This window comes from Ursus americanus, chromosome 24, assembly GCF_024610735.1.
Source record: "Ursus americanus isolate L20-20 chromosome 24, mUrsAme1.1.p, whole genome shotgun sequence".
Taxonomy (NCBI): Eukaryota; Metazoa; Chordata; class Mammalia; order Carnivora; family Ursidae; genus Ursus; species Ursus americanus.
The window spans coordinates 47,136,679-47,162,478 of record NC_142150.1 but is presented as its reverse complement, the minus strand read 5'-3'; the positions used below and the strand labels follow the sequence as shown (position 1 = coordinate 47,162,478).

The 25,800-nt window shown below is 63.8% G+C and overlaps 4 protein-coding genes and 1 non-coding gene across 11 annotated transcripts; 2 read left to right on the top strand and 3 right to left on the bottom strand.

The window, feature by feature from the left end:
* Window positions 1–1,699: 1,699 nt before the first annotated feature.
* CEND1 (cell cycle exit and neuronal differentiation 1) lies at window positions 1,700–4,255 on the bottom strand. The gene is made up of 2 exons (XM_045770813.2): window positions 4,160–4,255; window positions 1,700–2,747 (listed from the first exon to the last, which is right to left on the bottom strand). The coding sequence occupies exon 2, from the start codon at window positions 2,647–2,649 to the stop codon at window positions 2,200–2,202; it is 450 nt and encodes a 149-aa protein (XP_045626769.1). The 5' UTR covers window positions 2,650–2,747; window positions 4,160–4,255; the 3' UTR covers window positions 1,700–2,199.
* A 352-nt stretch (window positions 4,256–4,607) lies between these two features.
* Window positions 4,608–12,410, bottom strand: SLC25A22 (solute carrier family 25 member 22). 4 transcript variants are annotated; one of them, XM_045770751.2, is made up of 12 exons: window positions 12,350–12,410; window positions 10,079–10,245; window positions 8,943–9,121; window positions 8,713–8,838; window positions 8,473–8,528; window positions 7,971–8,177; window positions 7,623–7,713; window positions 6,970–7,088; window positions 6,678–6,852; window positions 6,439–6,593; window positions 6,284–6,359; window positions 4,608–6,211 (listed from the first exon to the last, which is right to left on the bottom strand). In XM_045770751.2, exons 3-12 carry the CDS (start codon window positions 8,960–8,962, stop codon window positions 6,058–6,060), a joined length of 1,179 nt encoding a protein of 392 aa, XP_045626707.2. In that variant the 5' UTR covers window positions 8,963–9,121; window positions 10,079–10,245; window positions 12,350–12,410; the 3' UTR covers window positions 4,608–6,057. The 4 variants fall into 4 exon arrangements, with proteins under 4 accessions (XP_045626707.2, XP_045626708.2, XP_045626709.2 ...); XM_045770752.2 differs by having other exon boundaries at window positions 8,943–9,109; XM_045770753.2 differs by having other exon boundaries at window positions 8,943–9,104.
* A 521-nt stretch (window positions 12,411–12,931) lies between these two features.
* Window positions 12,932–20,614, bottom strand: PIDD1 (p53-induced death domain protein 1). Of its 4 annotated transcripts, none has more exons than XM_045770740.2 (16): window positions 18,644–20,614; window positions 17,554–17,897; window positions 16,817–17,233; window positions 16,269–16,478; window positions 16,125–16,179; window positions 15,759–15,960; window positions 15,553–15,678; window positions 15,229–15,408; window positions 14,993–15,140; window positions 14,741–14,876; window positions 14,511–14,661; window positions 14,283–14,406; window positions 14,085–14,203; window positions 13,892–14,008; window positions 13,575–13,780; window positions 12,932–13,324 (listed from the first exon to the last, which is right to left on the bottom strand). In XM_045770740.2, exons 2-16 carry the CDS (start codon window positions 17,855–17,857, stop codon window positions 13,066–13,068), a joined length of 2,754 nt encoding a protein of 917 aa, XP_045626696.2. In that variant the 5' UTR covers window positions 17,858–17,897; window positions 18,644–20,614; the 3' UTR covers window positions 12,932–13,065. The 4 variants fall into 4 exon arrangements, with proteins under 4 accessions (XP_045626696.2, XP_045626700.2, XP_087711301.1 ...); XM_045770744.2 differs by having other exon boundaries at window positions 14,283–14,388; XM_087855175.1 differs by having other exon boundaries at window positions 14,283–14,876; window positions 17,554–17,934.
* A 33-nt stretch (window positions 20,615–20,647) lies between these two features.
* RPLP2 (ribosomal protein lateral stalk subunit P2) lies at window positions 20,648–22,726 on the top strand. Its single transcript, XM_045770739.2, has 5 exons — window positions 20,648–20,869; window positions 21,057–21,180; window positions 21,651–21,699; window positions 22,420–22,518; window positions 22,603–22,726. The coding sequence occupies exons 2-5, from the start codon at window positions 21,058–21,060 to the stop codon at window positions 22,677–22,679; spliced, it is 348 nt and encodes a 115-aa protein (XP_045626695.1). The 5' UTR covers window positions 20,648–20,869; window position 21,057; the 3' UTR covers window positions 22,680–22,726.
* LOC123775550 (small nucleolar RNA SNORA52) lies at window positions 21,732–21,865 on the top strand. Its single transcript, XR_006775096.1, has one exon. It is a non-coding gene; the product is annotated as a small nucleolar RNA SNORA52 (small nucleolar RNA).
* Window positions 22,727–25,800: the final 3,074 nt, after the last annotated feature.

Genomic DNA, 25,800 nt, shown 5'->3' with positions numbered 1-25,800 from the left:
TCACGGGCGCCTCTGCTCACTGAAAACATTCTCCAAACTATCAGAGGGGTTTGTTTTTAAGGTGCAAGCCGCAGAACGGAGAGAGTGGGAGAGGGGACCGCACAGCCAAAGGGGGCAAGCGGCCCGACGTGCTCGGACAGCAGCCCTGGCACCTGCGGGGCAGGGGGGCCAGAGGCTGGACCTGGGGGCTGTTTCTGCCTTCCTCCACAGCGCCCCGCCCCGTGTGGCACGCTCTGGCCAGGTGGCTCAAGGACTTTGAGGAACGGGGTGGGGGGGGGTGGGCAGGGGTCGGGAGGAGGCTCCAGGACTCGGAGGAGGGGCGTGTCTGGGCGAGGGTGACGGGACTGTTTTGGATGTTTCACTTGAAGGAAGTTCTCCGGACTTGCCTGGGCCTGCTATGTGGGTACAGGGACTGGGCGTGCCACCCTGGGAGGGTGGGTACCAGGAAAAGAAGGGAAGGGCGTGCCCCCAACACGTCAGCTCCGAGAGGCTGGGGGCAGGAGGGGCCCAGAGTGACAAAGCCCACAGGAGGGCTTCTGGACCCAGCAGGGTCTTGCTCTCCCAGACCCTGCCCCTACAGCCTTGCCCACAGCTGGGAGGGGGCAGGCAGGCCCAACCAGTTGGGTCATCTGGCCAGAGTGGGCTCAGGGAGCTGTGGGCAGTGGGGCGGGAAGAGGAGGAAAGCCCATCGTTCCAGTCTCCTCTGTGCCCCACACTGCAGACAGGGGTGGAGAAAGACTTACCCCCTGGCCTCAGACGTCAGAGCGAGGTCCTCCTTCCCCCTCCCATGTCCTTACTGCTCCAGTCCCAGCCCTGCCCTGTGCACTGTGGCTGGCAGCCCAGGTGGTGAGAGTCCCTCTGGGGTCTGGCTGTCTGGGATGGGGCAGGGCCCAGGATCAAAGCATGGGGGTGGCGGGAGGTGGGGGGTGGTGGCAGCTGAAGCTCCCTATTCCTCCTTGGAAAGCCTGGTGGTGTGGCTATGTGACCACCCCCACACCCCCATGGGAAGCCCTTGCCTTTCCCCGCCCCAGGTAGGTGAGGACACCAGCCCAGCCATTAGACAACAGAGTTTATTTCAGACTTAGCCTCCACTCAGGCCCAGGGTTCCAGCGGTTGGCTGGCCAGGCCAGGGCGTGTCCGTGCCCACAGTGCCCATGGCCACCCTCCAGAGCCCGCCCACTGCCATCGTGCCACGGGCCACGCTGGGATCCGATGTGCTGAGGAGGGACCGCAGAGCACAGTCGCCCTCCAGGCACAACAGGGTGGTGGACGTGGGCGATGGTCACCCACCGAGCAGCTCTACTCTACCTGTGTTATTGCATTTATACGCTTGTTAGAATCAAAGGACACTGGGTGAGGTGGGAGGGGCGGTCTACAGGGGTGAGGCGAGCGTAGCCACCGGGCAGATCCTCGACATCCCCCCATCCCCGGCCTCCCTGCCAGGCTCTCAGCTGCCCCAAGGACAATTGCTGCAGGACGAGGAAGAGTCAGGGCAGGAAGTGAGGTGGCCCCAGCCTCAGCGGCTCCCCTGGAAGGCGAATGGTGGAAGCCCCCCCAGAGCGGCCTGTGGGCTCTGTCCACCCAGCCAGGGTGCAGGCGGTGGACAGAGGTGGCATGGAAGCACTGCCACAGCTTGGTTCGGGTCAGCCCACTGCCCAGGCCCTGCCCAGCTACAAAGAAAGAGCAGACATGGGGCGAGTGAGACAGCCATACCCTTTAATGTCCCCACATGGGCTGGGCCCTCGCTGGAGCCCATCCCGGACCCCTGCCCAACCCTGGGGAGTCGTCCGGACTCTGCTGCCAGGAAGCGCACGGGATCACGGAGGCCTCTCGGGACCGGCTGGCACACGCGAGCGTGCCCACGGTGAACACGCCTGCCCGTAGGCAAGAGGGCCACACTCGAGATCCACTCCTCCCGCTGCCCCCCGGTATCGTGGCCCTGGCCGAGACCTCTGCCCCACGTGGGAGCTCTGTCCTGTGCTGCTCAGTAAACCCTGGAGCCTGGGAGGGGGATGTGCCGGGGGCCAGCGAGGGAGCTTGGGGGCCCTGTCCGTGTCTGTCCCTCTGCGTGTGTGGGGGTTTACATGTCTATATGGTACGCGTGTACGGGTGTATAGATAGCTGTGTGTGAGCTCGGCATGCACTAGGCTCCTGAGATCTGTACAGGAAGTGGCTGTGCCCCCACCTGGGCACCAGCCATCATTTTTTCCGGGCCAGGAAGGCCACACCAAGAATTAGGGCTACGGCTGCCACGGCCACACCCCCAGCCACCAGCAGGGGGGTCAAGTTCTCAAAGGGGCAAGGGCCACGGCCCCCTGGACCCCCGCTGGGGGCTTCATCCTCCTCAGCCCCATCCCCAGGGCCCTTGGGCTCGGGGGTGGCATCGGAGCTGCCGGGTGCTGCAGGGGCCGGCTTCAGGTTGCTGTGGTTATTGAGAAGGGTAGGGTCTGCCTTGGCCGGGGTCTTCTTGGCAGTTGGTGGTGTGGGGGCCGCCGGAGGCTCTTGCTTCTCTGCTTGGGCCTCCTTCTTCCCAGGCTTAGCTGAGGGGGCTTTCCCATCTGCAGCTGGCGGGGCTCTGGCCTCAGCAGCGGCCTGTGGAGCCTTGGTGTCAGGCTTGGGGCTGCTGGTCGCCTTCCCCCTGGACTCCATGGTGGGCGGTGCTGGCAGGCTACGTGGGGTGTGCGTGAACAGACAGGTAGCTGGAACTCAGCGGCTCAGGACAGCTCACCCCTGGGCATTATCTAGGCCTGGAGAAAGACACAATCAGGCTGTGGCAAGAGACTCAGCTCTCCTGTTCAGCCCCCTCCCGTCTTGTCCCCATGGAGACCCTGCCCAGTTCTCTGGATCACCCCTCCCCCCAGGAGACCCCACTCAGGATGTTCTGCTTCCAGGGCCTGATCTCCATCTGCCCCCCCCCCCACTCCCTGAGAAGCCCCTCCAACCACACACGCAGAGCCCGCTGGCCCTGAACAGGCTGGGGGTGCAGGATGAGACCAGCCATCCGCAACATGGTCCTGCCCATACACGTGCTATTTCCATCTGGCCCGGGGTAGGGAGGCCCTGATGGGGAAGTGAGAGCCCACCCAGTCCTCAGGAGGATGTGTGGTCACTGGAGGGCGTGGCAGCTATGGTGTGCCTGGGCAGAAGCAACTGTGCACCTTCCTGGGAGGACTGGGTCCAAGTGGAGAGGAGGGCAAGGCAGGAACCCAGAGTCTGTGCTCTCTGGTGCCAGTGGGGGGGAATGGGCCCAAGGCTGCCAGAACGGGGGTACAGCACACCTGAGGTGTTTCCCTGGGAGGCTGGAGAAGCCAGTCAGGCAGGCAGTGACAGGCCCTGTGCCTCCCGGCAAGCCACCTGCCCCTCCCCAGCTGCCGGTACCCACCCCCAAGACCAGCTTCTCCTGCTCCAGTTCAAGGACAGGGAGTCCTTCCTGAGTCTGGGGCTGTGCCTGCCTCTCGGGCAAGGGGTGGGGAGGGTGTCCCTGGTGTGAGCCTGGGGTGGACACATGCCATGTCCATCAGCCTCAGCATCCTCAAACCTGGGCCAGGGCAGAGGATGGGGGCTCCAGACTATGGGAAAAGCCTGGCCCAGATCCTCAATGTCTGAGTTGGCGAGTACTGGGTTTACTGGGCTGGGCCTGAGCCATCTCTCCCTGAACACCTAGACACCACCTGACTGCCTCTCCTCCGAGAGGATTAGAACCCCCCCCCCCCGCCCTTCCCCACAGGGGGAGGGAGCCCATGGGGGAAGCTGCGGCCCAGGTTTTCCACCCAGGCCAGGCACACTAACCACACCTGAAGGTCACCTGTAGGTCACAGCATAATGGGGGTGTCCCAGTGAGCAGCCCAGCTGCTGCCCTGCTTCCCAGGGAGTCCCAGCAGCCCCTCAACCCCTAGTGCTCTGGATGGGCACCCCGCTGCTGGGCGTCAAGTTTGCAAAGGGCAGGTGGTCTCCTCCCCGCCCCCCCACCCCCTGTTATTTTTGGTTCACAATGACGTCAGCCGGTGCCCCCTCCCCCTCCCAGGAGCCGCTGGGCTGGAGAGAGCGAGGGGCCCGGCATGCGCCCCCAGTGACCTTCAAGGCGGGAGCCGCCCACTCGCCCCGCGCGGCCGCCCCGTCACACCCCGGGCCCCAGGCCCCGTAGTCCCCGTTGTCTTACGCTGCTGCTCCCGGCGCTCCCACCTCGGCGCTGCGCGCTCTCCGCGGGACCAGGGCGGGCGGCGGCTGCGGCTGCGGCTGCGGGGACTGGGAGTTTCCCACAATGCACTGTTCTCGGCGCCGCCAGCCGCGGAGGCGTGGCCACATCACCCCAGCGCCGCCCCCTCTTGGCCACCCCGGCGCCCCCGGCTGGTGGGGCAGTCTGGGGCCCCCAAGCCCAAGCTCCCCTTTTGATCCCAAGGACGGCTTGCAGTCAGGGAAGAAAGGGGGCTGCCCTTCCCGCGCCCCCAAACCAGCCAGTGCGGGCGGCAGGGGGCCCTCCTCCCGGGCCCTGTGTCGGCCAGCGGGTGGGTGGGCCGAGGGAGGTCCGCAGGGGCAGCCGGTTGCAAAATGAGAGGCTACCCTCGCCCCCGCCCCGCCCTGCCCTAACAGATTTCAGAGAGAAGGTGTCTACTTAGAATATTTATTTATCTTCTCACAGGACAAGACACAAAAAGTTACAACTTCTTAAAACTCTTCAAAACAAAAAATATAATTCTGTAAGCAGCAGCAGCAGCTTCCAAGGTTCAGATGTGGTGGGAGAGGGCAGCTCCCAGGAACAACCGTGAACTGGGGGGCCCAGGCCTGAGCCCCAGGTAGTGTCACCGGGAAGGGGCCTCCGAGGAGGGAGACCAGGTGGGGGTACACAGCACCGGCACATCGGGGGTCGATCACCAACACAATCACGTGGCCTGGGGGGGGGCGGGGCGGGCAGGCCTGCCTCAATTCACAACATCAATGAGGGAGGGCGGTTCGGGAGGGCAGAGCTTACAGTGTGGTCAGCGGCCTTATGCAAAGGCCCAGAAAGTAGGGTGGGCCCTGGGAGGACTGAGGGAGCAGACACCCCCAGGCTCCATACTGGTCCTCATGTCTGCCCTCCCCACTGGCCAATCCTGGACCCAGGGTTGGAGGGGGTCTCAGAAGAGGGGTCCGCTGAGGTGCAGCAAGAACCAGGCTGGGAAAATACATTCCTGAATGGGGTCAGAGGGGAGCCTAGGGTGCACACAGCACAAACACACACACATTACCTGGCCATGTGGGTAAGGCCAGCAGCCCCACCCCCCACCCCCAGCCCCATCTCTGAGGGGCCAGGCCAGTGGAGCGCTGGTGGACACAACCTGCTCCCCAGAACATTTGCACATGCACACAGACCTCACACGCTATGGGCCCCCAGCCTGGGGTGGGGGTAGAGAGGCCCACCAGGAGGGATGCTGGGTCCCACATTGGAATGGGGGGCTTGCCCTGGGAGTCAGAACTCCATGTGACCCCCGCCTGGGACTCCTGGCTCAAAATGGGGGGGCAGGAGACCCCAATCCTCCCACAAGGCTAGCTGGGGGACAAAGTGGAGTCCTGGCCAAGGCAAGAAGGGCAGCGGCAGGGAGAGGCTGGACGGATGGACACAGGGAGGGACAGAGCACTTGTACTCAGCAAGTTAATAAATAGGTTTGTGCGGGGTCCCCTTTGTGGACTAGGGGCCAAGCCTCGGGGACGAGAGCTGGTAGACTGGAGGGTAGGGTCCCGCCTGCCTAGCCCAGGCCTGGGGGGCCCAGCCCAGAGACCAGCTCTGTTCCTGGGGTACTCAGGCCGGGGCGGAGCTGTGGCGGGGGCTGGCTCCAGGAATGTAAAGATTTCTGCGTTTTCTACATAAATAAGACATTGGTCCCAGTGGGGGTGCAGGCAGGACCCCTCAGGGGCCCCTGTGTGCACCACCCATGTGGACCCTGCACCCCTTCCTCTGCTTCCCCCCATCCACGTGGGAAGGCTGGGGAGAGACTTTCTCCCGCTCGGTCCTGGGCGGGCCACCTGGCTCCGGCCCCACTCTGGTCCCAATTGGCTGGAGGGCGTGGGCGGCCTCCAGGCTCAGGGCTGGGGTCGCTGCAGCAGGTCCAGCAGCGTCTCTGCGATGCCCAGGAAGTAGACCACTTGAGCAATGCCGAACAGCGGGGCGATGACCAGGGCACGACAGTAGGCGCCCTTCAGGAAGGCTGAGGGGCCCTCGTGCCTCAGGATCTTCCTGCGGGGAGAGGGTGGTCAGGGCCCCACCGGCCTGCGGTCCGCCCCCGCCCCGCCCCTAGGGCCTTCCCACCTGGCACAGTCCAGGAACCCCGTGTAGGTGTCCTCGTTCACGCCGCGCTGTAGTGACTGGAGTCTTGTCTTCACCACTGCAGGGGGGAGTGCAGGTCAGCGCAGGCCCAGCCCACCTCCACCCCCACCCCTGCAGGACCTAGTCCAGGCACTGACCATCACAGGGGTTGACGGCCACGGCGGCCGCGCTCCCGGCCACACAGCCAGCCAGAAACGACACGTAGAAAGGAGACTTCTCCCCGGATGCCGGACGGCCCAGCTGGTTCAGGTTGGCAAAGAGGGGGAAGTAGACAATGGAGAAGGGGACGTCCCTGTGGGGGGAGGAAGGGACCCTGGTGACCCAGAGGTGCACAGTGGCCAGGCCTCCCTCCTCCCACCCTCACCCTCCCTCCCACCTGAGCAGTGTGGCCCCCAGTCCCTTGTAGAGGCCAGCGATGCCCCGGCTCCGAAGCAGGTCCCGGGTCAGCTGGGTGGCTGTGGGCCGGGGGGCAGCTGGAGCCTCCACGGAGGGCTGGGCGCCCCCTTGGGCTGACAGCTGGGCCTGGGCATCCAGTATCTTCTTCTGGGCAGCTGGGGAGAGAAGAGATGGGCCTGCTGGCTCCCCCTCCTACTGCCTCCCACGGGGCAGGGGATGGGGCTCCAGCTGTTGCCCCCACCCAGCTGTTGCCCCTCCCCCCACACCCTCACCAATGCGGCCTGCGTCCTGAAGCTGGATCTTCAGCATTTCCATGGGCGTGGTCACGATCACCTGGCAGGTGCCAGCCCCACAGCCCGCCAGCATCTCCTTAACCAGGGTCAGCTTCTGCCTGTGGAGAAGGGGTACGGGCCGTGGTGCAGATGCAGAAGCCTCTGCTGCCCTGGGGGCCGCCCACTGCCCTGAGCGTGCAGGGGAATGGGAGTGGCAGAGGCGGACGCAGCCCTGCAGGGGTACAGCACATGCCAGCCTCCGGTACCCCTGCAGGCCCTCCAGCAATGGGCACCGAGCCCAACAGACAGAGGGCCCCACAAGCAGGGCCTGGGAAAGGTGGAAGGGCCATTCTCAAGCAAACAGCAGTGGAGAAGGTAGGTGTCTCAAGTACCCAAAGGGCTACCCTCTCAGCCCCATCCCCTGACAGGGGAAAGCTGGTCGGTGCCCCCTGCAAATCCCACCCTACAAGGGCTGGTGCAGGTGGCTGGGGGCCAGGACCGCTGGGGCCGAAGCGCCACTGACTCAGCATCTGCTTCCTTCCCTGTGCAGGAGGCAGGGAGGACGAGAGGGAGGAGGTGAGGGGCAGAGCTTTTGTCCTCTGTCTGGAGGCACGGACCCCGCCCCCTCACAACCTTGGCCCGCAGCCCCTCACCCGTCCTTGGAGAGCTGGTATCGGAAGAAGTCGTTGGCGGCCAGCTTGATGGCCTTCTCTGGGGTGACAAGAGTCAGGTTCACAGCGGCTCCTGTGGGGCACAGCGGGGAGCACAGGCAGGTCAGTGGCCTGGGTTGGGGAGGCTCTCAGCCAGCAGCAGCCTCCCAGCTGGCAGAGACCCACCCCAGTCGCTCCTTGGCTCCCCCTCCTGTCCCCTCACCCACACTGGTGCCAGGCAGGGCAGGACCAGGCAGGGCAGGACCAGGCAGGGACGGGGCAGTGGCTCCTCCAAGAGCTCCGCTCACCCTCCCTGCATGGTCTACCCATTCTGGCCTCCCTGAGGAATACCTCCCCTGGAGGACAGAAGGGCTCGCACGGCAGGGGCGGGGCACTGGGTGGAGGACACAGGCCGGTGGTGAGCTAGGGCCGGGGGAGGCAGTGGCGGGTCCCTCCGCACAGTGTCTGGGCAAAGCCAGTCTTGGGGATTGTCTCCTAAGCGGCTTTGCAGTGGTGTCCCTGCCCGCCTCCGGTCTCCCAGCACAGATGGAGTCCCACCTGCCCTGGAAGACAGGGGAGAAGGCTGCAGCCACCACAGTGAAGACACAGTGTCCTGTCGTGCCTGCCGGCAGTGGCAGCAGGTGGGGGATGGGGCCGATGCGCTGGGAGGACCGCTGAGAACTGCCCCTTCCCAGACAGCCCACCCTGTGTCACTCGCCCAGCACTCAGGTCCCACGGGCCACGTCCACACTTACACACCAGGCCCAAGAGGGCTGCCCTGCCTGGCTTTGCCACCTGCCTCCCCCCAGGTGCAGGAGGGTGCCACCCACACCTGCCCCACCCCCAGCCTCACCGCGGTACATGCCGAAGTAGCCCTCTGAGCGGATGGTCTTGATGAGGCAGTCGGACCTGCAGGAGGCGGGGGTGAGCTGGGGGCCAGTCACGGCTCCAATCCTAGCCCCGACCTCAGCTTCCCCTCTTGTCAAACAAGGTGGGGGACGCAGGAGCCGGGCTTATGAGTCTGAGCCTCACCCTGCCCCCGCCTCCCGTGGCCCCCGCCTCCCGTGGCCCCCGCCCCGCCCCGCACGCTCACATGCTGGTGTACACGCGCTGGCCATTCTGCTGGTTCTGCAGCCGCGTCTTGGCCAGGTCGATGGGGAACACACAGGTGACCCCGATCAGCCCAGCGATGCCGCCATTGATGAGCTTGGCTGGCAGACTGTGTGAGCAGAGGGAGTGTCAGGAGTGGCCTCCTCGGCCATCGGTCAGCACGACACACGGGGCGGGGTGGGGCCAAGACCAAAGGCAGGGCTGCGTTCTGACCTGATCTGCTTATCAGCCATTTAACTGAGTGCACCCAGGTAGGAGCCGGACAGCTGGACGCCAGCCAGTGGAGGACGGAGCGAGCAGCGGCGGCGGAGTGCGGGTGGACAGAGGGGGAAGGGGCGGCTCTCCACTCTCCAGGGACTTTCAAAACCACGGCTTCTGTTCTAGAACAGGCTCTGGGAATCAGCGGAGGGAGGGACACACCACTCAGAGGCGCACCAGAGAAATAAGCTTCCCCTCAAAACCCCCCTCCCATCCCTAGGGCCATCCTGTTTCCCCTCAAGGCGCCCCCGCCCCCGCCCGGCGCGTCTTCCCAGCTGGCCTCGCTCACGCTCACACACTCACGTGCACACCGAGCCGGCACAGGAGCGCAATCTGCCTTTAAAGGGCCAGGCGCCTCTGGGGAGTGAATCTGCCAGCCAGGCATCTCAACCCTGGACTGCGGTGACCCCCTCATCCTTGGGCAGCTGCAGCTGACGCCCGCCCCCTCCAGGATGGAGGCTGGAGGTGCTGAGGGGCCCCCCACAACCTGGGCTCAGCTCACAGCCACCCAGGTAGATGCTGCCACGCCAGGTACAGCCCCCACTCCCATGGACCCCAGACAGCCCCTCCCCTTGGAGAAGCGCCCTGCTCACCCACACCCAGCCCTGCACCCACTCTCCTATCCACCCTTTCCAGGAACCTCACTCCCAGACAGGCACACACACGCACAGACCAGATCCTCTGGAAGCTTCGGAGGTGTCTGGGGCACGGGGTACGGGGCAGCTGGGAAGGGGACAACTGAGGCTCCCTGTGTTTAGTTCCCCCATCCGCCCTAGGGGTTGGGGGAGACAGGGCCCCTCTCACTAGAGACAGGGCAGGGGAGCCAGAGCCAGTGGCAGAGCCTCCGGAGCCTCCTGTCGGGGGCCTCCCAGAGTCCTGGAGCCTTCCCCGCTGCCTCTTCCCTGGGCCCCCTCAGAGGCCAGCTGTCACAGGCTCTCACCCACAGCACTGCCGCCCACGGTCACAAGGCTGGCTCGCACCCCTGGTCCCTCTGAGGACCGGTGACCTTTACCTCAGCTTTCCTGGGCCATCTGTCCCTGTGTCCCCTGCCCCTCCAGCCCCACCACCCCGCAGCCCCCAGTCCCGCTCACCGTGAGGTGCACCTCCAGGACTACAGCCCGCACGGCTCACGGCCCACGGAGGAGACCCAGTGGCTGAGGGAGGTGCCCGTTGCCGGGATTGGCCGCCAGGCGGGGCGGGGCCGGCCTTGGGGGGGCGACTTTCTCTTTCACTTTGGGCGCGTTGAGGCTCTCAGCCGCTGCAGGAGAAGGGATGGGAGGGGGTGTGACAGCTTCTGAGGGGCAGGGCCCAGCCTCGGACACTTGATCAGCCCACGGGGCAAAGCCTGGCCAGCCGCCCACAGGAACCCCGGCCCATGGCCACCACGACCCCGGCTGCCCCGTGGGTTCCTGTCTGCAGCCTGCAGGCTGGATCTGTCTAGGGCTCCGGGACCCAGAGGATGGGGCGCTCTCTGTGCCCAGGCACCCTGTGGGCCTCTGTGGACAATCTGGTCCCGTGGGGGTAGAGATGGGTCTGTGCCCACTCCTGTTCGTGAGACCTGTGTGTCTGTTGGGTGAAGACACATTTCATGGAAACCTCACTCTAGGGCAGAGGAAGACACACGTCTATTAAAAATCCAGGGCTGGGACAGGGGAGCTCAGATGGTTAAGCATCGGCCTTCGGCTCAGGTCACGATCCCAGGGTCCTGGGATGGAGCCCCGCATTGGGCTCCCTGCTCCACTGGGAGCCTGCTTCTCCCTCTCCCCTCCCCCTTGCTCCTGCGCACACACTCTCTAATAAATGAAGTCTTAAAAAAAAAAAAAAAAAGGCCAGGGAAGGGGTGGCTAGGTCTCAAGAGGCCTCGGGCTGCTACCCACAGGACTGTTCAGCTGGCAGGTCCAGAGGGCACGGGAATGGGCACTCCCAGAGCTCTCTGACCCGCCAAGGGGCCCCAGACACACACCCCAGGGCCTCCGTCCCCAGCACCTGCTTCCCCATGCCCTAGCCTGCAGATAAAAGTCTGACCCCTGAACTTCAACCTGACCTTTCCCTCCCCACCCCCACCCCACACACCTCCTGGTGTAGACTGGCTACAGCCAGCTCGCTGCAGCCCCAGGCTGTCAGGGGCAGGGTCTACAGTCTCTGCAGTCTCCTGAGACCCACCCCTGCCTCTGGGGGACTGAGTGAACCCTGCCACCTCCAGCATCACCAGACCCCACCTCCCACCTGGGGTAAGGGACACTGGGTGATGGGGGTCCCAGAAGTCAGACAGAGCGTCTAAAGTGAAGAGGAGAGCAGCTGTGCCAGGAAGAGAGGCAGGCCCGGGGACACCAAGCCTGAGGAGACAGTCTGGGGTCTCACACTACATGCTTGAGGCTGCAGGATGGAGCAGGGAAGTGGGTCCTGGCCAGACAGCAGTGAGAATCAAGGGGCTCTGCCTGGGGAGACTGGCAAGGGTTCCGCTGGACGCAGAACCCCCCTTTGTTGGTCCTCGCTCTGTGGTTCCCACCCCAGCGACATCTGTGGAAGGACCTCCCTGTGCACCCCATGTTGCCACAGAAGCCCAGCAACCCCGGCCAGGCCTGAGGCCCAGGGCTGTTAGCCTTCACTGTCCTCCCGTCTCCACTTCTGCAGCCAAGTAAACTCAGGACGAAGGTAGGCAGTGGACAGCGCTGCCCACAGAGATCACCACAGGATGATGCGTCTACTTCCAGACCCTCCCAGGGGTAAAATCTCCCACAAATGAAGCCGCTGGGCTCCCCCTCCCCCACCCTCACGGAAGGCGGTGGGGGTGAAGATCAGAGTCCGGCACTGGCCGCTGGCTGCCCATTCAATCTCCCCGCATCCCTTCCCCCTAGGGACGGGGGGGGGGCGCTTTCTATGCTGTCGGAGGGGCCCCAACCCACGAACAAAGGAGGCTTGGGGTGGAGGTTGCGGGCTCCAGCTCGGAGGCCGGCTCAGGCCCCTTGTCCCTCTTGGAGGGGGTCCAGACGGGGCCCAGACGGTCACGCTGCCCCCGCCAGGCGGTGGCGACTACAGCCACGCACGTGTCCACACAAGTCAGGCGGGGCCCCACGTGTGCGCCCCCCGCGGCCCGGCCTCCGCTTCTGGGGCTCTGGCCCAGCTTCCCACCCCGTGGGGACACGTGTGCGCGGGGAGCGCGCCCGGCACCGCCCGGGGTCGAGCACGGCCTCCCACACCCGGGCGGCAGCTGGTCGGAGCATCCGCCGGCCCGGGACCCCCCGGAGCCGCCTCGTCGGGGCAGCTGTCACCTCCCCCGGCCGCCTCGGCGCCCCTGGCCCCCGCAGCCGGGCAGCAGTCGGGTGGGCGCAGCGGAAGGGAGAGGCCGGGCAGCCACTCACCGCGCGCTCCGCCGCCGCCGCCGCCGCCGCCGCCGCCGCGCTCGCCTCCCCGCCGTGCCGCGCGCCCGGCTGCTCCTAATGCGCGGAGGCGCGCGCGCTCCGCCCCCTGCCCCCGGCCCTCGGCAAGCGGGCTCCGGCTCCCCCTCCCGGTCGCCGCGGCCACTGCGCCGGCCTGGCCCCAGCCGCGGGTCCCCAAAAGACCCTTCTTTGGCCTCTGGGCCTCACGGTCCTGCATGGGCCAGGGACCCAGGGATTAGCCCCGGCGGGCCAACGGGTGGCAGGGAATGCCGGGAAGAGGGTGTTCTAGGGCAGGAGCGGTCCCTGGCCGCACCGTGGGCGCTTGGAGGGGATGGCTCTGGCCGAGCACCTGCCCAGCCACTTGCTGCACAATCCCGCGCACGGTGACTTTGTATCCGTTGGTGCAGCACCGTTACTTTGTAGCTGGAGCGCCTCGCCCTCCCGGGTACATGGGGCAGGTAGCGAAGTCTTTACCCAAGGTCCCCTCCCAGCAGGGCCCAGGCCTTTGATCCCAGGCCACCCCTTGCTTTCTGCCCACTCCTTCACCCAGCAAATAAACTGAGCTCTGAGAAGCAGGCACAACAGTGCATATTTGTTACATATGGGAGGTCACTGTCCCCATACGCCAGGCAGGCTTGAAAATGGGGTCTCTGACCACTGGCCAGGGTACATCAGGGCCAGCCCGAAGTCAGTGGGGTCTAGGCCTGGGCAGACTCTGGGGACTGTGATGCTGAAGGCTCAGGTGGGGTGAGGTCCCTGGGGGCCAGGCTCATGCGCTGGATGCTGTCCTTGTACTTTTGGCGGCCGAGCTCCAAGACAGCCCTCACCTCTTCAGCTATATCCAGTCGGTCGCTCTGCTCCAGGGCCTGCACTAGGAGCCCCACAGCCCCCGGCTGGCCAGCCTGGCGCTCAGCCCAGGAGAAGAGCATATGCCGGATCTGGCCGTCCAGGTCGTCCCTGGCGGGGAGAAGGAGAATGGTGACAGAGAGGCCCAGCCATCACACCCAAGGTTCTGCTTACCCTCCTCGGGTGGATTCCCTGCTCCCTCGGTGACGTGTGGCTAGACCCTCTCTTTCCTGCCTGTTTGCCCTGTCCCCACCCACCCTGGACGGAACTTCACCCAGCCTCAGGGAAGGCTCCCCTAGCAGCCAGGACCTGGGCCTGAGGCTGGCCTGGAGCCAGCATCAGGGTGCCCAAAGGAACTCACCGGAACTCATGTCGGATGCGCTGCAGCTCACGGTAGGGCATGCCCAGGTGAAGGGCCACGGCTGGCCAGTCAGGGCCCAGACGCCCGGCCACGTTCAGCAGGTTGCTCTGGGTCAGGAAGCCAGTCTCAGCGTCACCCAGGTTCAGAGGCGCCAGGGAGACGCTAGTCCCCTGCCCCTGCTCTGGCCCCTGGGACCCCCGCAGTCTCTGTAAGGAGGAAGGGGTGCGGTGAGCCCTGCCCTCTGCCCCCTGACCACCCCCGGGCTTCTGTGCCGCCCCGTCCCCTTCACACACACTGTCCCCCACCCCGGGCCACACCGGCAGCTTGATGGGCAGCGTGGCCATCCACAGGGAGCCGGCGCCGGTCCTCCTCTGCCGGGCAGCTTCTGCCTCCTCAGGCACCGTCCCGGGCACCGCTCCCCGGTAGAAGGACACCTAGCGAGGGGATGAGGGGGCTTCAGTGTCCTGCCTCTGCCCGGGCAGCCTGGGGCACCCCAGCCCGCTGACCCACCTGGCCCCTCACAGCCTGAGCGTGCCGGTCCAGGGTGGTGGTCACATACACTTCCTTCACGTTCTTCAAGTGTGAGTAAAACACGAAGCAGATCCTGCCCTGCACGCAGTCTGGGCGGTCTGGGGGCGGGATGGGCTCAGCAGGGAGCTCGGGGAGCGGACCCCAGCGTCCCCTCTAGGGGCGGGGCGGGGGGCATACCAGCATCCACGGCAATACCCCTCTCGAAGGCAGCAAAGAATTCTTCGCCCTCGAACATCTCCACCGTGTCGGATGGCTCAGGGCCCCGGTAGCGGTCCAGCAGCCTCTGCAGGGCGGCGTCCACCTGGGGGGCGGGCACCCACTGGCTCCGAGCCCAGTGCCCGTGGCCCCCCGCAGGCCCCCTGCCCTTCCGACTCGGCCCTCCCGGCCTCCGGACTCGGCACCCACCTTGTTGCGGGGCAGGCACTGCAGCAGGACCTGCTCGGGGTCCCGGCGCCTCTGCAGGGCAATGAGGTTGACCCTGTGCAGCCGCAGGCGCTCCCAGGCCTTCCGAGCCAGGCCCTCCACGCACGTCTTGGTGGTGTACCAGAGCCAGTACCTGGGAGGGCTGGCGATGAGCGGGGGCTGCACAGACCACTGTGGGGAGGGGACTGAGGGGCGGGGCGGGGGGCACTGACCAGGAGAAGTGTGTGACCTGGAAGCGAGCATACAGGTGGGTGAACTCCAGTGCCACCTGAGCTGTGATGTCATCCCAGGCCGCTTCAGGTGGGGTCCAGTACAGCAGGTGAAGACGAGAGCGATCCAGACTCAGGCCTGGGGACATGAGGGGGCCACAGGCTGAGGCGTCCCTGGCAGGGGCTCCCCTGCTGAGCACAGCCCCCTCCACCCAGTGCCCAGGAGTTCAGCTATGCCACCTGGCCACCTCTCACCTGTGACACCGGGGGGCAGAGGCAGCTGCACGGTGACAGGCCGGAGGAAGCTTGGGGGGCCGCTCTGGGAGAGGCACAGCAGGGGGCTGGCCGCTGCCTCAGGCTCCTCCAGCAGGGCTCGAAGCTCTCTGCTGGCCACGTGCACCACCTGGGGCAAATGGGGTGCCTGGAACACCCACCTTTGCACTGAGGCTCCACCCGCCACCTGCCACCCACAGTGGCTGCCCTGCCCGCACCTGCATGCGGACGTGACGAGGCTCGTCGGTGGCCCCAGGGGGGAATGTGACCTTGACCCCAGGATGTCCTGAGGACCACAGCAATGTCCCTTCTGGTGGCACCAGGCAGACGTTGGACACAGGACGTGAAACCACGAGGAACCACGAGAAGTGGGGCACCTGGCACTGAGCCCAGAGCCGCTGGGCGTGGGAGGTGGGGTCAGAGGGAACAGGGTCAGAGGGGTGTCAGGGCAGAGCCACCAGGCAGGGCAGACAGGGGTGACCAGGGTCTGGGGGGAGCCACTCCCTAGTACTCCTTCCCACGAAGGCCTGGGTGGCTCTCACCTTGGGTGCCTCTTCTTCCAGGTGAGTCTCCAGGTCACTCCAGCTGTCATCACTCAGGGTCCTGACCACCACCTCCCGGCAACGCCAGTCCCGGGGGGGCACAAAGAGTAACCACAGACCTACTTCCTGCCAGGCAAGGGTGGTGTGAGCACTGGGGCCCATGCCTGAGCCCTCCTCCCCACCCCCCCGACTTGCCCAGGCCGTGCCTGCCGGAAGGCCACCCCATGGGGCTGCAGCTCCAGGACACCACTGAGCAAGGAGTCATGAGGACCCAAGGGGACGAGGTGTGGCTCCGGCAGCCATAGTCGATAGTGGATGTTGACAGGGCTAGTGGTGGCCCCAGCAGGGAACCGCAGGCGGACACCACAGGCCAGGGTCACTGAGCAGCCTTGGGGAGTCACAAGGAAGCTGCATGATAGGGTGGGCATCAGGTCAGACAACAGAAGGGGTGTGGCTGGATCGGGCACTCCTGGGAAACTCCAGAAGACCCCTGGGCCGTGAGCACGGTGTTCATCATGGACGGGAAGACAGGCTAGAGACATGCATCTTCAGCCCCCCCAACACACACACACCTGTCCAAATCTGAGTTCAGGAACAGTCGGGGCATTTCCGGGATCACGGGCGTCTCTGTGGAGGCACAGACAAGCTGTTAGGACACCTATGGTACCTGCATCCCAACCCGTCTGTGGCCCGACCCTTCCTAGCAACACGCCTACCTGGGGAACTGCGGGGGGCAGGTAGAGCCTTGCCCAGGGGGTTCCCCTGAAGGCGCACAAAGGGGGCGTCCAGTAGCTCGGGGGGCACGTCCTGGAGCTGGTTGTCCCTCAGATCCAGTCGGGCGAGCAGCGGGAGGTGGGCCAGGCCGGTGGGCACTGAGGTCAGGAGGTTGCTGTGTAAAACAAGAAACCGCAAGGACCGCAGCCCCACTGCGGGCAAGTGCCAGCTTAGGGCCCGCAGAGGAGCACTCGGGGCCGCACCAGCCCTGGCCAGGACAGGAGACTCATGTTAGGGCCAAGCAGAGAAGCCTTTCCAGTCTCTGCCTCACGGACAGACTCAGGGAGCTTGGGAAGTCTGTGCAAGGAGCCTCGAAAGCCGGGGAAGGGAGGGCAAACAAGGGCCCCCCAGGAGGAGTGAAGGCTCCAAGGTGGGCCAAGTCTGTGTGTGCAGAGGCCCCTGTGGAGGACAGGAGAGCGGAAACCAGGCAGCAGCTGGAGGGCACTCCCCGTCAGGCCTGGGAGCCATGAGGGGCACGACTCCTACTTACCAAGGGAGGCGGGGAGGCCCTGCAGCCGGTTGGAAGCCAGACTGAGCTCCGTGAGGCTGCCCAGGCCTCCAATCTCAGGGGGCAAGGTATCCAGAAGGTTCTCTGAGAGATCAAGGCGCTGCAGGGTGGACAGGGATCCCAGCGCTGCGGGAAGCCTTTGCAGGCAGTTGTGGGTCACAGAGAGGAAGGTGAGGGAGGGAAGGGCTCCGAGGGCCTCAGGGAGCTCTGAGAGGCGGTTGTAAGACAGCAGGAGGGTGCTCAGGCCACGCATCTGTGGGATGCAGGCCGGCAGTGTCTCCAGGCTGTTGAAGCTCAGATCTAGGTGGGCCAAGCGGGCCAGGCCACTCAGGTCAGCGGGCAGTGTGGTCAGGGAGCCCCGGCGGCGGCAGGCACCCGGCACGTCCCAGTGTTGTCCACCTAGAAAGGGGGAACGCAGGTGTGGCCCTCAGAGCCGGAATCCCAGGGCCCAGCTCAGCACAGAGGCACAGACCTCTACCCCAACCCCACCCAGAGAAGGACAGACGGAGACACCAGCAGATGCAGGAGGACAGGGACAGATACTGCAGGCTTGTCTCAGCTGACAGAGCCATCAGCCATGACCTGCCCAGGAAGAATACCCACACTGGGGGGTCTGCGGGGAGACCACTGGGCAGAAGCAGCATCCCGGAGTCAGAGCTCAGCCAGCTTTGCCTTGTGGGGGCAGGGCTGGGACAGGGCTGGGGCCAGGTGGGGCTCACCTCTGAGGACCAGGGAGCGAAGGTTCTGCAGGCTGCACGGCACCTGGGCCAGGGTGGCCTCTAGCAGCCGAGGCTCCTCGTGGCCGCTCAGCTGCAAGAACTCCACTTCCAACAGCTGAGGGGGCCGCTGGGCACACAGATGGAGCAGCCGGTGGCAGCCCCCAGGGTGCAGGTCCAGCCTCAACCGGTTCCCAACCAGGAGAGGGGGGTCCCCGGGCTTCGCATCCACAGCACCGACAGCATCTCCCGCAGCATCTTCAGCAGCAGCTGCCTCGGGCTCCAGCCCCTCCGCCTCTGCAGCCATCGCCCACCCGGCTGTCCTCCGGGGCCAGACATGTCCCAGCCTGCCAAACAGGCCTGCTCAGGCAGGGCCCGGGGAGGCTGCAGAGTCAGGGGGAGGAGTGGGAAGGAGTGGGCATGGGCCCTCCTCCTACTCAGGGGCATGGGGATTCTGGCTCTGGGGAGTATTTGAGGCAGGCTGGCTGATCCACAGAACTCAGAGCTCAGCTAAACAGATCACAGCTGAAACAGGGCTGGGGAAGGAGAACCCCCGGACTAGGAGGGCGGCAGGCAGGGAGACCTGTGTGCGGGGGAGCCTGGCGAGGGGGAGGAGGGAGAAATGAGGCTTCACATCCCACTTGTGGAAATTTGAACAAGACACTCCTCCAGCTGTCAGGTCATCCTGGCTGTCCACCCCCCTCCTACCCTCTCTGGGGATAAGAGTTTGGGCTGGAGCCCCACCACCAACTTTCACACCCACCAGCTTTAACCAGGGGGACTCTTATCTACCACGTGGGGGCAGCGGCCCAGGCAAAGAGAGGGGTGATTTTGACCGTCTGTGTCAGAGAAGTGAATGGGGGCGCGGGGAGAGCTGGGGTGTGAGCCACTGGGCGGCTTGGGTCCTGGGGATGGGACCCCACATGCTGACAGCTGGAGGAGGTTTCTCTCATGCTTCCTGTTCGCACCTAGGCCTGCTGAGGAGGGCAGTGGTCTGCACATTCGGGGCTCCGACGGCTTGGGGGCCGGTCCTGACCGGGAGAGCGCCCCCCAACCCCGCCATCCCCACCGGCCGCCCGCGCCCTGGGCGTACCTGCGCTCGAAGCTGGGCGCCGTCCCCGGTGCGCGCGCGTTCCCGAGCGGGCCGGGACTCGGGGTCCCGCCCAGTCAGGACGCCCCTTGCTCCGGGCTGGGGCCGCAGGCGAAGGCCTCAGGGTCCCTTCCCGCCCCGCCTGCCCTTGGCCTGCCCACAGCCCTGGAGACGCGGCCGCGGACCCCAACCGGCAGCCGGCAGCCCAGCCGCACTCGGCTTCCTGTTGGTCTGTCCCAGTCCGGCTCTCCTGCTGGGAAGTCCCGCGTCGCGCGCCGCGGAGCCCGCCCTTTCAGAGATTCCCGGCCCTCGGGCCCGCCCCGCTCTGGAGGGGTGCGTTCTGGCCCCGGGTTGAATTTAAAGTGAGCTAGTGCAATCTCGGCAGGGAGGAGGGCTTTGGGGCTGACCGCAGCTGCCGCCGCACATCCAGCTTCTGCCAGAAGCCAGAGCACTAAATGTGCCATTCCCCGGCCAGCCTCAAGGGCCTCCGTCTCCGGGAAGCCTTCCTGGGCCTCCTCTAGAGACCTGGTCCCAACTCCTGTGATCTTGCTTCACCAGCAATCACTTTGGCCCAAATGCCCCAGCAGTGGGCTTCCCCACCTGTTGCCTCCTTCCATCTTTGTCTGCATCTCATAGGGAAAGGAGGCTCTGACAGTCTGAGGTCGCATAACTGGTAAGTGCCAAAGCCAAGAACTTCAAACTGGGTCTGACTCTCAAGAGAGCCCACCCGACCTCATTCACCCACTCTGCCCCAAATCAATGCATGTGCACCCTCTTTCCTCCAGCTCCCCCCGCCCCTCCCACCAGGATGGGCAGTTCTGTCAGGCCTCCATCTTCCCCAGCTTCTGTCCCACGTTCGGTTCCTAAGTAGCTGCCAGAAGACTTAAAAACAAAACAAAACAAAACAATCACAAGACTATTACTCAGCTTTAAAAGGGAATGAAATTCTGATAACACGCCACAGTGTGAACGAACCTCGAGAACGTTGTTAAATAAGCCAGATCCTGAAGGGTAAATACTGTATGCTTGCTGGGTAATAAGGCCCCAGAGTAGTCAAATGACGTTGAGACAAAAATTAAAATGGTGGGTACCACGGGCTAGAGGAAGGGATAGGGAGTGCTTTAATGGGCATGGAATCCAACTTGGGAAGATGGAAAGCAGTCTGGAGATAGAGGCTGGGGACGGCTGCGTCGTGGGAAAGCACCCAAAGCCACTGAATTGTGCGGCTGAAACGGTAACTCTGACGTGTTACATGACCTCTAAGCTCAATCAGGACAACCCAACACTTCCCTGCCTAGTGCAGTACCATCCCACACTAGCCAGGAGGGCTTCCACTTTGCCCCAAGCGTGAGACCGTGAGCCAGAAACCCTCTCTGCGCCCCACCTCCTCTGTAAGATGGGGGTCACGACAGCGGCGACCCCCGCAGCAACGGTGTGGTCTGCACGAACACACCAGTGCTCCATGCCTACACCCGCAGTTTCGCCTGGTAGTGGCAACCCCGCGCGGGCTGGGCTGGCTCTGCTCCTGGACCCATGTCCGGCCACCGCGGGGCCTGTGCGTCCGACCCTTCTGCCTGCTGCTCGCCCCCGATCGTAGGGCCGGCTCAACCCTTCCGCGTGTATGTGGGCCCGGGACCGCCCAGATAGTTTACTGTGTGTGTCCTCGCTCTGAAACCTCTGTTGCGGGGGAGCAGGGCCGGGCCTGCTCCCTCAGGGGCCAACCTGCGGCAGGCCGCCAGGCACCGAGCAAGAATGTGTGGCGTGTGCTGACGTCCGCGTGGGCGCGGAGCTCAGTTTGGAGCCCACGCGGCCCCGCAAGGGAGCTGCCACCAGGCCCAGGCCGCTGGGCTCCGCAGCTCACCACTGCCCACAGTCCCTGAAGCCGGGAACCCCACCGTCCCCCCTCCCCCTTCGGCAGCGAGCGAGGAGGGCCGGCCACGTGCACCCGCGCAGGCGGTGCACCCGCGCAGGCGGCGCGCCCGCACTTCCGCCAGCAGTGCACCCTGGGAGTTGGAGTTCGCCGGCTGCGGCAGCCGGACGGCGCGGCTCGAAGGCTCTTGTCTCCGCGGCCTGGGCGCCGCGTGACGTCACTCGAAGGCGCCCGCACGGCGCGGCGCGCGGGTCCCGGGGGCTTCTGGGTAGCGGATTACCCCCGCCCCCCGCGCCGGCGCCTTCCTTTCCGTCCCTGACGCCGCCGAGGTCGCACGCGTGAGGCTTCTCTGCCGCCGAGTGAGTGGGCGGCGAGGCCGGGGCGCAGGCTGGCCTGCGGGGTCGTGGGGGGCCGCGGGAGGCGGGTGGGCAGGCGCGGGCCGGGGCTTGGCAGGAGGCGCCGGGCCTGAGCACGCGCGGCCGCGCCCGGGGCCGAGGCCGGGGCGGGAGGCCTCCGGGTAAGGCCGCCTGTGCTCTCCCGCCTCAGGATGCGCTACGTCGCCTCCTACCTGCTGGCCGCCCTCGGGGGCAACGCCTCCCCCAGTGCCAAGGACATCAAGAAGATTCTGGACAGCGTAGGCATCGAGGCGGATGACGACCGGCTCAACAAGGTAGCCGCCCCGCTGGGTTCCGGCGTCCTCGGCGCGGGCCTCTGCCCGGGGAAAGCGGAGTTGGATGTGTCCGCGTGTGTGCGGGGGTCCGAGGCAGCCCCAGGGCGGGTGGGCGTGAGGCGGAGTTCCAGCCTGCTCCGGGGAAGTTCCGGCGCCGCCGGAAACTTCTAGGAACTGTTTGCAGAGAAGCGCACCTTAGTGACATTCTCCCGTGTGGTGGGATTTAAGTCGAGGTGCTTGGCTGTTTGTGTCGGGGAGTCTTAGACGTGCCCTGGTTCCCCTTGTAGCGAGTCTTGGGGAAGCCACGTGTGGGTGGTAACTGCTGGGCCGGACAGGGCGGGCCTGGAGGCTTTGGGGCGTCTTCTCACCGCGCTGTCTTGTGGCCAGCCCTACCCCGGTTGGAGAAGGTGAAGTTAAGGCAGAGGGCGTGTTAGTGAGTCTCCCGTAACTGCTGGTTATGGTTATTCTAGGTCATCAGTGAGCTGAACGGAAAAAACATTGAAGACGTCATCGCCCAGGGTGAGATTGTGTGCAGGGGGTTTTCGTTGTCAGGGTCCATCCTAATCCCTGCTGGTCAGCCTGTGGCCTGCCAGGTTTCGCTTGTGGACCAGAGCACTCTAGAAGCCTCACCCAGAGAAGTGGGCAGGCTTCAGTGGGCTTGTGCCAGGGGCGCTTCTAGACAGTCCGAGTGTCGGGGCAGCAGGGGGGCTGGAATTCTTGGAGGGGAACCCCAATTTTGTAAACAGGGTTCACCATGTGCTCTCGGTGAGGGGCTTGGGAGCACAGACTGGGGCTGCTGGGGATGACCACAGGTCCCTGCCCCTCTTTGCTGTGCAGTTGGTTTTTTGGTGGCAAGACTGGAGCTGATGGGAATTGTTTGGAAGTAAATATTCTGTCCTTGTGCGCTCGGTGAGTTCAGCAAACAGTCCTGTCTGAGCTCACTCATGAGGACCTGGACTTGGCTAGCAGACTCAGTCCCTGCCGGGTTGTAAACATGGTGGGGTGCCGTGGCCCAGTCTTTTGGGGAGGGATTCCTAGAAGCCAAGTTTCCAGATAGGGAATGTGAGGGGGCTGGGGTGTATGTATGTGGCACAGGCAGAGCCGTCTGTCTGGGAGAACAGGGGAGGAGCTGGTGACTCTGGCACTTGGCGATGGGCCTCCATACGTTAGGCAGACTGTCTCCGAGGTAGCCTTCAGGCGGAGCACCTGCTCTGGTCTCATTTTCCCTGATTCCTGTAGGTATTGGCAAGCTGGCCAGTGTACCTGCTGGTGGGGCTGTCGCCGTCTCTGCCGCCCCAGGGTCTGCAGCTCCTGCTGCTGGCGCTGCCCCCGCTGCAGGTAAGTGGAGGCTGGAGCAAGGGCGTCCGCTGGGAGCGTGGCTTGCACTGCGGGCCTTGTTCACTGCCCCCTTTCTTTCCACAGCAGAGGAAAAGAAAGACGAGAAGAAGGAGGAGTCGGAGGAGTCAGACGACGACATGGGATTCGGCTTGTTCGATTAGGTTCCTGCTGACCCCCACCCACTGACAAATAAAACCCTTTTTATGTATCTATGGAGTGTCTGTGAACGTTTTGTAAGAGTGTGGCCTTGGCACAGGGCAGGTGTAGGGGACCCACAGTGGGTGGGTGGGCCTTCATTCCAGGAGAAACCAGAGCCTTTCCTGGTGAGGTGGAGTTCCCAGGCAGGAGGAACTGCCTAAAAAGCTGGGAATCTGGTGCAGAAATGGGTACCTGGGAGGGGGGACATCTCCTGTGGATCTTGGGTGTGGCCGAGCCTTGAGTAGGCTCAGGGGGGGACATGAGCCTTCTTGGGTACAGTCCTGGCTCCTGAGGACTGCCGGGGACTTCCCATAGTGAAGCTTTCAGGGGGACGCACAGGAAAACTTAAAAAGCAGCAGTGGGCGGTCTCCACTGTTCTGAGGCGGCTCTGCTGGTGGAGGCCAGCAGCTGCCCTGAGACTTGGTAAGCATTGTTCAGTTACACAAAAGGAGACAGAGGTGGTGGTTGTGCCTGATGCACGTGGGATCCCGAGGTTTCCCTGCAGAGTTGGGTCCAGTTCATGTTCAAGCTCTGCTTTAATTTTTGAGCAACTCAGTCCCATAGCTGCTCTGGGTTACCCCAGCTATCTGATGGCCTGGGTAGGTGTGGAAGTAGGTAATGATGTTGGGCCATGTGACCACGAAGGCCTGCCCATGCCCCTCCTGCCAAGCTCTGGCTGGAATCGGGGACGGGAGGCAGAGTTCCACTGTCCTTCCAGCCGCCATCCTGGGCCTTGGGTCCTCTGCCCGCCAAGGCCAGCCCACTCAGTAGATGCTCTGCTACCCTCTGTGAAGGTTCTAGGTTTGCAACGGGCTGTGGGGTGTGCTCCCGTTGTGTGTCAGCCTTGAGCTCTGAAAAAGGACCTGCCGTGGGTGGACAAGTCCTATAGGGAAAGAGCAAAGAGTGGGTATAACAAGGGACAGCTGGGGGGGTGGAGGGCCTCCCTCAGGTAGGGAGCCAAGACCTGCAGAAGGGCTGTAGGGTAGGAGTGTGCATGGGATGTGGGAAAGAAGGCCTAAGAACCCTCCGGTTACCCTCTGGCGGGTGGGACAAGGGCCCGGAGGAAGAAGTGAGCATCATTGCAAGATTCCCAGCAGCCTGTGCTGCAAGGGGCAAGTGTGAGTGGGGGTGGGCAAAAGGCGGGGTTGTGGATGCCCAAGAACAAGGTGGTGAGGGGACATGGCTCCAGGTTCAGCTAGAGGGCTCCCCAGAGGAGAGGACCCAGAGTCCATGGGCAGACCTTGGACCCTGAAGTGAAGGGCCCTGTGTGGTCAGAGGACACCATGTGAGTGGGAGCATGACACCCGCCAGAATGATTACACAGCAAACGCCAGGGCTTCTTGTCCACACTGGCTGGGAGGAGGGGGAGGCCCACCTCCCACCCCCAGCCAGGGTTCCTGGAAGCGCTGTTGTGTTCCCGGCTCCAGAGCAGACATTCCCAGGGGCCTGGAGGGAGGGATATGTACCCAAAACAGCTCAACCCTGGTGTGGAAATGGGGGCAGAGGTCTCCCTGCACTGGGGCAGCGCCACCACTCAAGGCCCCAGTCCCTCAGAAGCAGGAAGGGCCTGGACCCTGGCTTCTTGGAGCAGGTCAGGGAGGACCTTCCTAAGTCCCTGGCTCAGCCTGCACTGCCCTCTTGGTGGTCACCCTGGTGAACCCGTGGATTTTCCAGGCCAAGCTTGAGAGTCTGCTTCATCCCCACTGTACCACACACACACACACACACCGGTTCTGGCAGCATCCCCAGGGGCTCAGTCAGTAGGGGCCCTGGTCATCCTGATGGGGCCATACTCCGCACTATACATTCATCCAAAGCACTTGGGGGATAGGATCCCCATGTACAAAGAAGGTCATTTGTCTAGGTCAAATTCATCTTTCTAGTTTATGGAATTTTAGGGTTGTTTTTTTTTTTTTTTGAGGTTAAATTATTTTTATTTTGTTCTTTTTTGTTTTGTTTTGTTTTTTTAAAGATTTTATTTATTTATTTGACAGAGAGACGGCCATCGAGAGAGGGAACACAAGCAGGGGGAGTGGGAGAGGAAGAAGCAGCCTCCCAGCAGATCAGGGAGCCCGACGCAGGGCTTGATCCCAGGACTTTGGGATCACGCCCTGAGCTGAAGGCAGATGCTTAACGACTGCACCACCCAGGCGCCCCTGTTTTTGTTTTTTAAATTTAATTTAATTTTACTGAAATTCAATCCAATTAATTAGGGGCAACTGGGCGGCTCAGTGGGTACAGCATCTGCCTTTGGCTCAGGTCATGATCCCAGGGTCCTGGGATCGAATCGTGTGTCCAGCTCCCTGCTCAGCAAGGAGTCTGCTTCTCTCTCCCTCTGACCCTCCCCACCACTTGTGCTCTCTCTCACTCTTTCTATCTCAAATAAGTAAAATCTTTAAAAAAAAACAAACTCAAGGGGCGCCTGGGTGGCTCAGTCATTAAGCGTCTGCCTTCGGCTCAGGGCGTGATCCTGGAGTCCTGGGATCGAGCCCCACATCAGGCTCCTCAGCTGGGAGCCTGCTTCTTCCTCTCCCACTCCCCCTGCTTGTGTTCCCTCTCTCTCTGGCTGTCTCTCTCTCTCTCAATAAATAAATAAAATTAAAAAAAAACGCAATTAATTAACATATAGCATATTGCTAGTTTCAGAGGTAGAGGTCAGTGATTCATCAGTTGCATGTAACACCCAGTGCTCTTCCATCACGTGCCCTCCTTAATTTCCCAGTCACCCCATCCCCCCATCCTCCTCCCCTCCAACAACCCTCAGTTTGTTCCCTAGAGTTAAGAGTCTCTTACGGGGGGTGCCTGGGTGGCTGAGTCATTAAGTATCTGCCTTGGGCTCAGGCCGTGATCCCAGGGTCCTGGGATCGAGCCCTGCATCAGGCTCCCTGCTCGGCGGGAAGCCTGCTTCTCCCTCTCCCACTCCCCCTGTTTTGTTCCCTCTCTCGCTGTCTCTCTCTCTGTCAATAAATAAAATCTTAAAAAAAAAAATCTCTTATGTTTGTCTCCCTCTCTGATTTTGCCTTGTTTTATTTTTCCCTCCCTTCCCCTGTGCTCCTTTGTTTCATTTCTTAAATTCCACAGAGG

What these genes read in the sequence shown, in the direction of transcription:
- CEND1 (XM_045770813.2), bottom strand. Translation starts at nt 2,649, where the DNA reads ATGGAGTCCAGGGGGAAGGCGACCAGCAGCCCCAAGCCTGACACCAAG.
- SLC25A22 (XM_045770751.2), bottom strand. Translation starts at nt 8,962, where the DNA reads ATGGCTGATAAGCAGATCAG. An exon ending in CTACTTCGGCATGTACCGCG is followed by an intron (nt 8,178 to 8,472) that starts GTGAGGCTGGGG and finishes CTTCCAGGGCAG; the next exon opens with GTGGGACTCCATCTGTGCTG. An exon ending in TCAGGACGCAGGCCGCATTG is followed by an intron (nt 6,853 to 6,969) that starts GTGAGGGTGTGG and finishes TTCTCTCCCCAG; the next exon opens with CTGCCCAGAAGAAGATACTG.
- PIDD1 (XM_087855175.1), bottom strand. Translation starts at nt 17,857, where the DNA reads ATGGCTGCAGAGGCGGAGGGGCTGGAGCCCGAGGCAGCTGCTGCTGAA. An exon ending in GGGCCTCCCCGCCTCCCTTG is followed by an intron (nt 16,479 to 16,816) that starts GTAAGTAGGAGT and finishes ACTTGCCCGCAG; the next exon opens with TGGGGCTGCGGTCCTTGCGG. An exon ending in CGCTGCCCATCAAGCTGCCG is followed by an intron (nt 13,781 to 13,891) that starts GTGTGGCCCGGG and finishes TCCTCCTTACAG; the next exon opens with AGACTGCGGGGGTCCCAGGG.
- RPLP2 (XM_045770739.2), top strand. Translation starts at nt 21,058, where the DNA reads ATGCGCTACGTCGCCTCCTACCTGCTGGCCGCCCTCGGGGGCAACGCC. An exon ending in ATGACGACCGGCTCAACAAG is followed by an intron (nt 21,181 to 21,650) that starts GTAGCCGCCCCG and finishes TGGTTATTCTAG; the next exon opens with GTCATCAGTGAGCTGAACGG. An exon ending in TGAAGACGTCATCGCCCAGG is followed by an intron (nt 21,700 to 22,419) that starts GTGAGATTGTGT and finishes TGATTCCTGTAG; the next exon opens with GTATTGGCAAGCTGGCCAGT.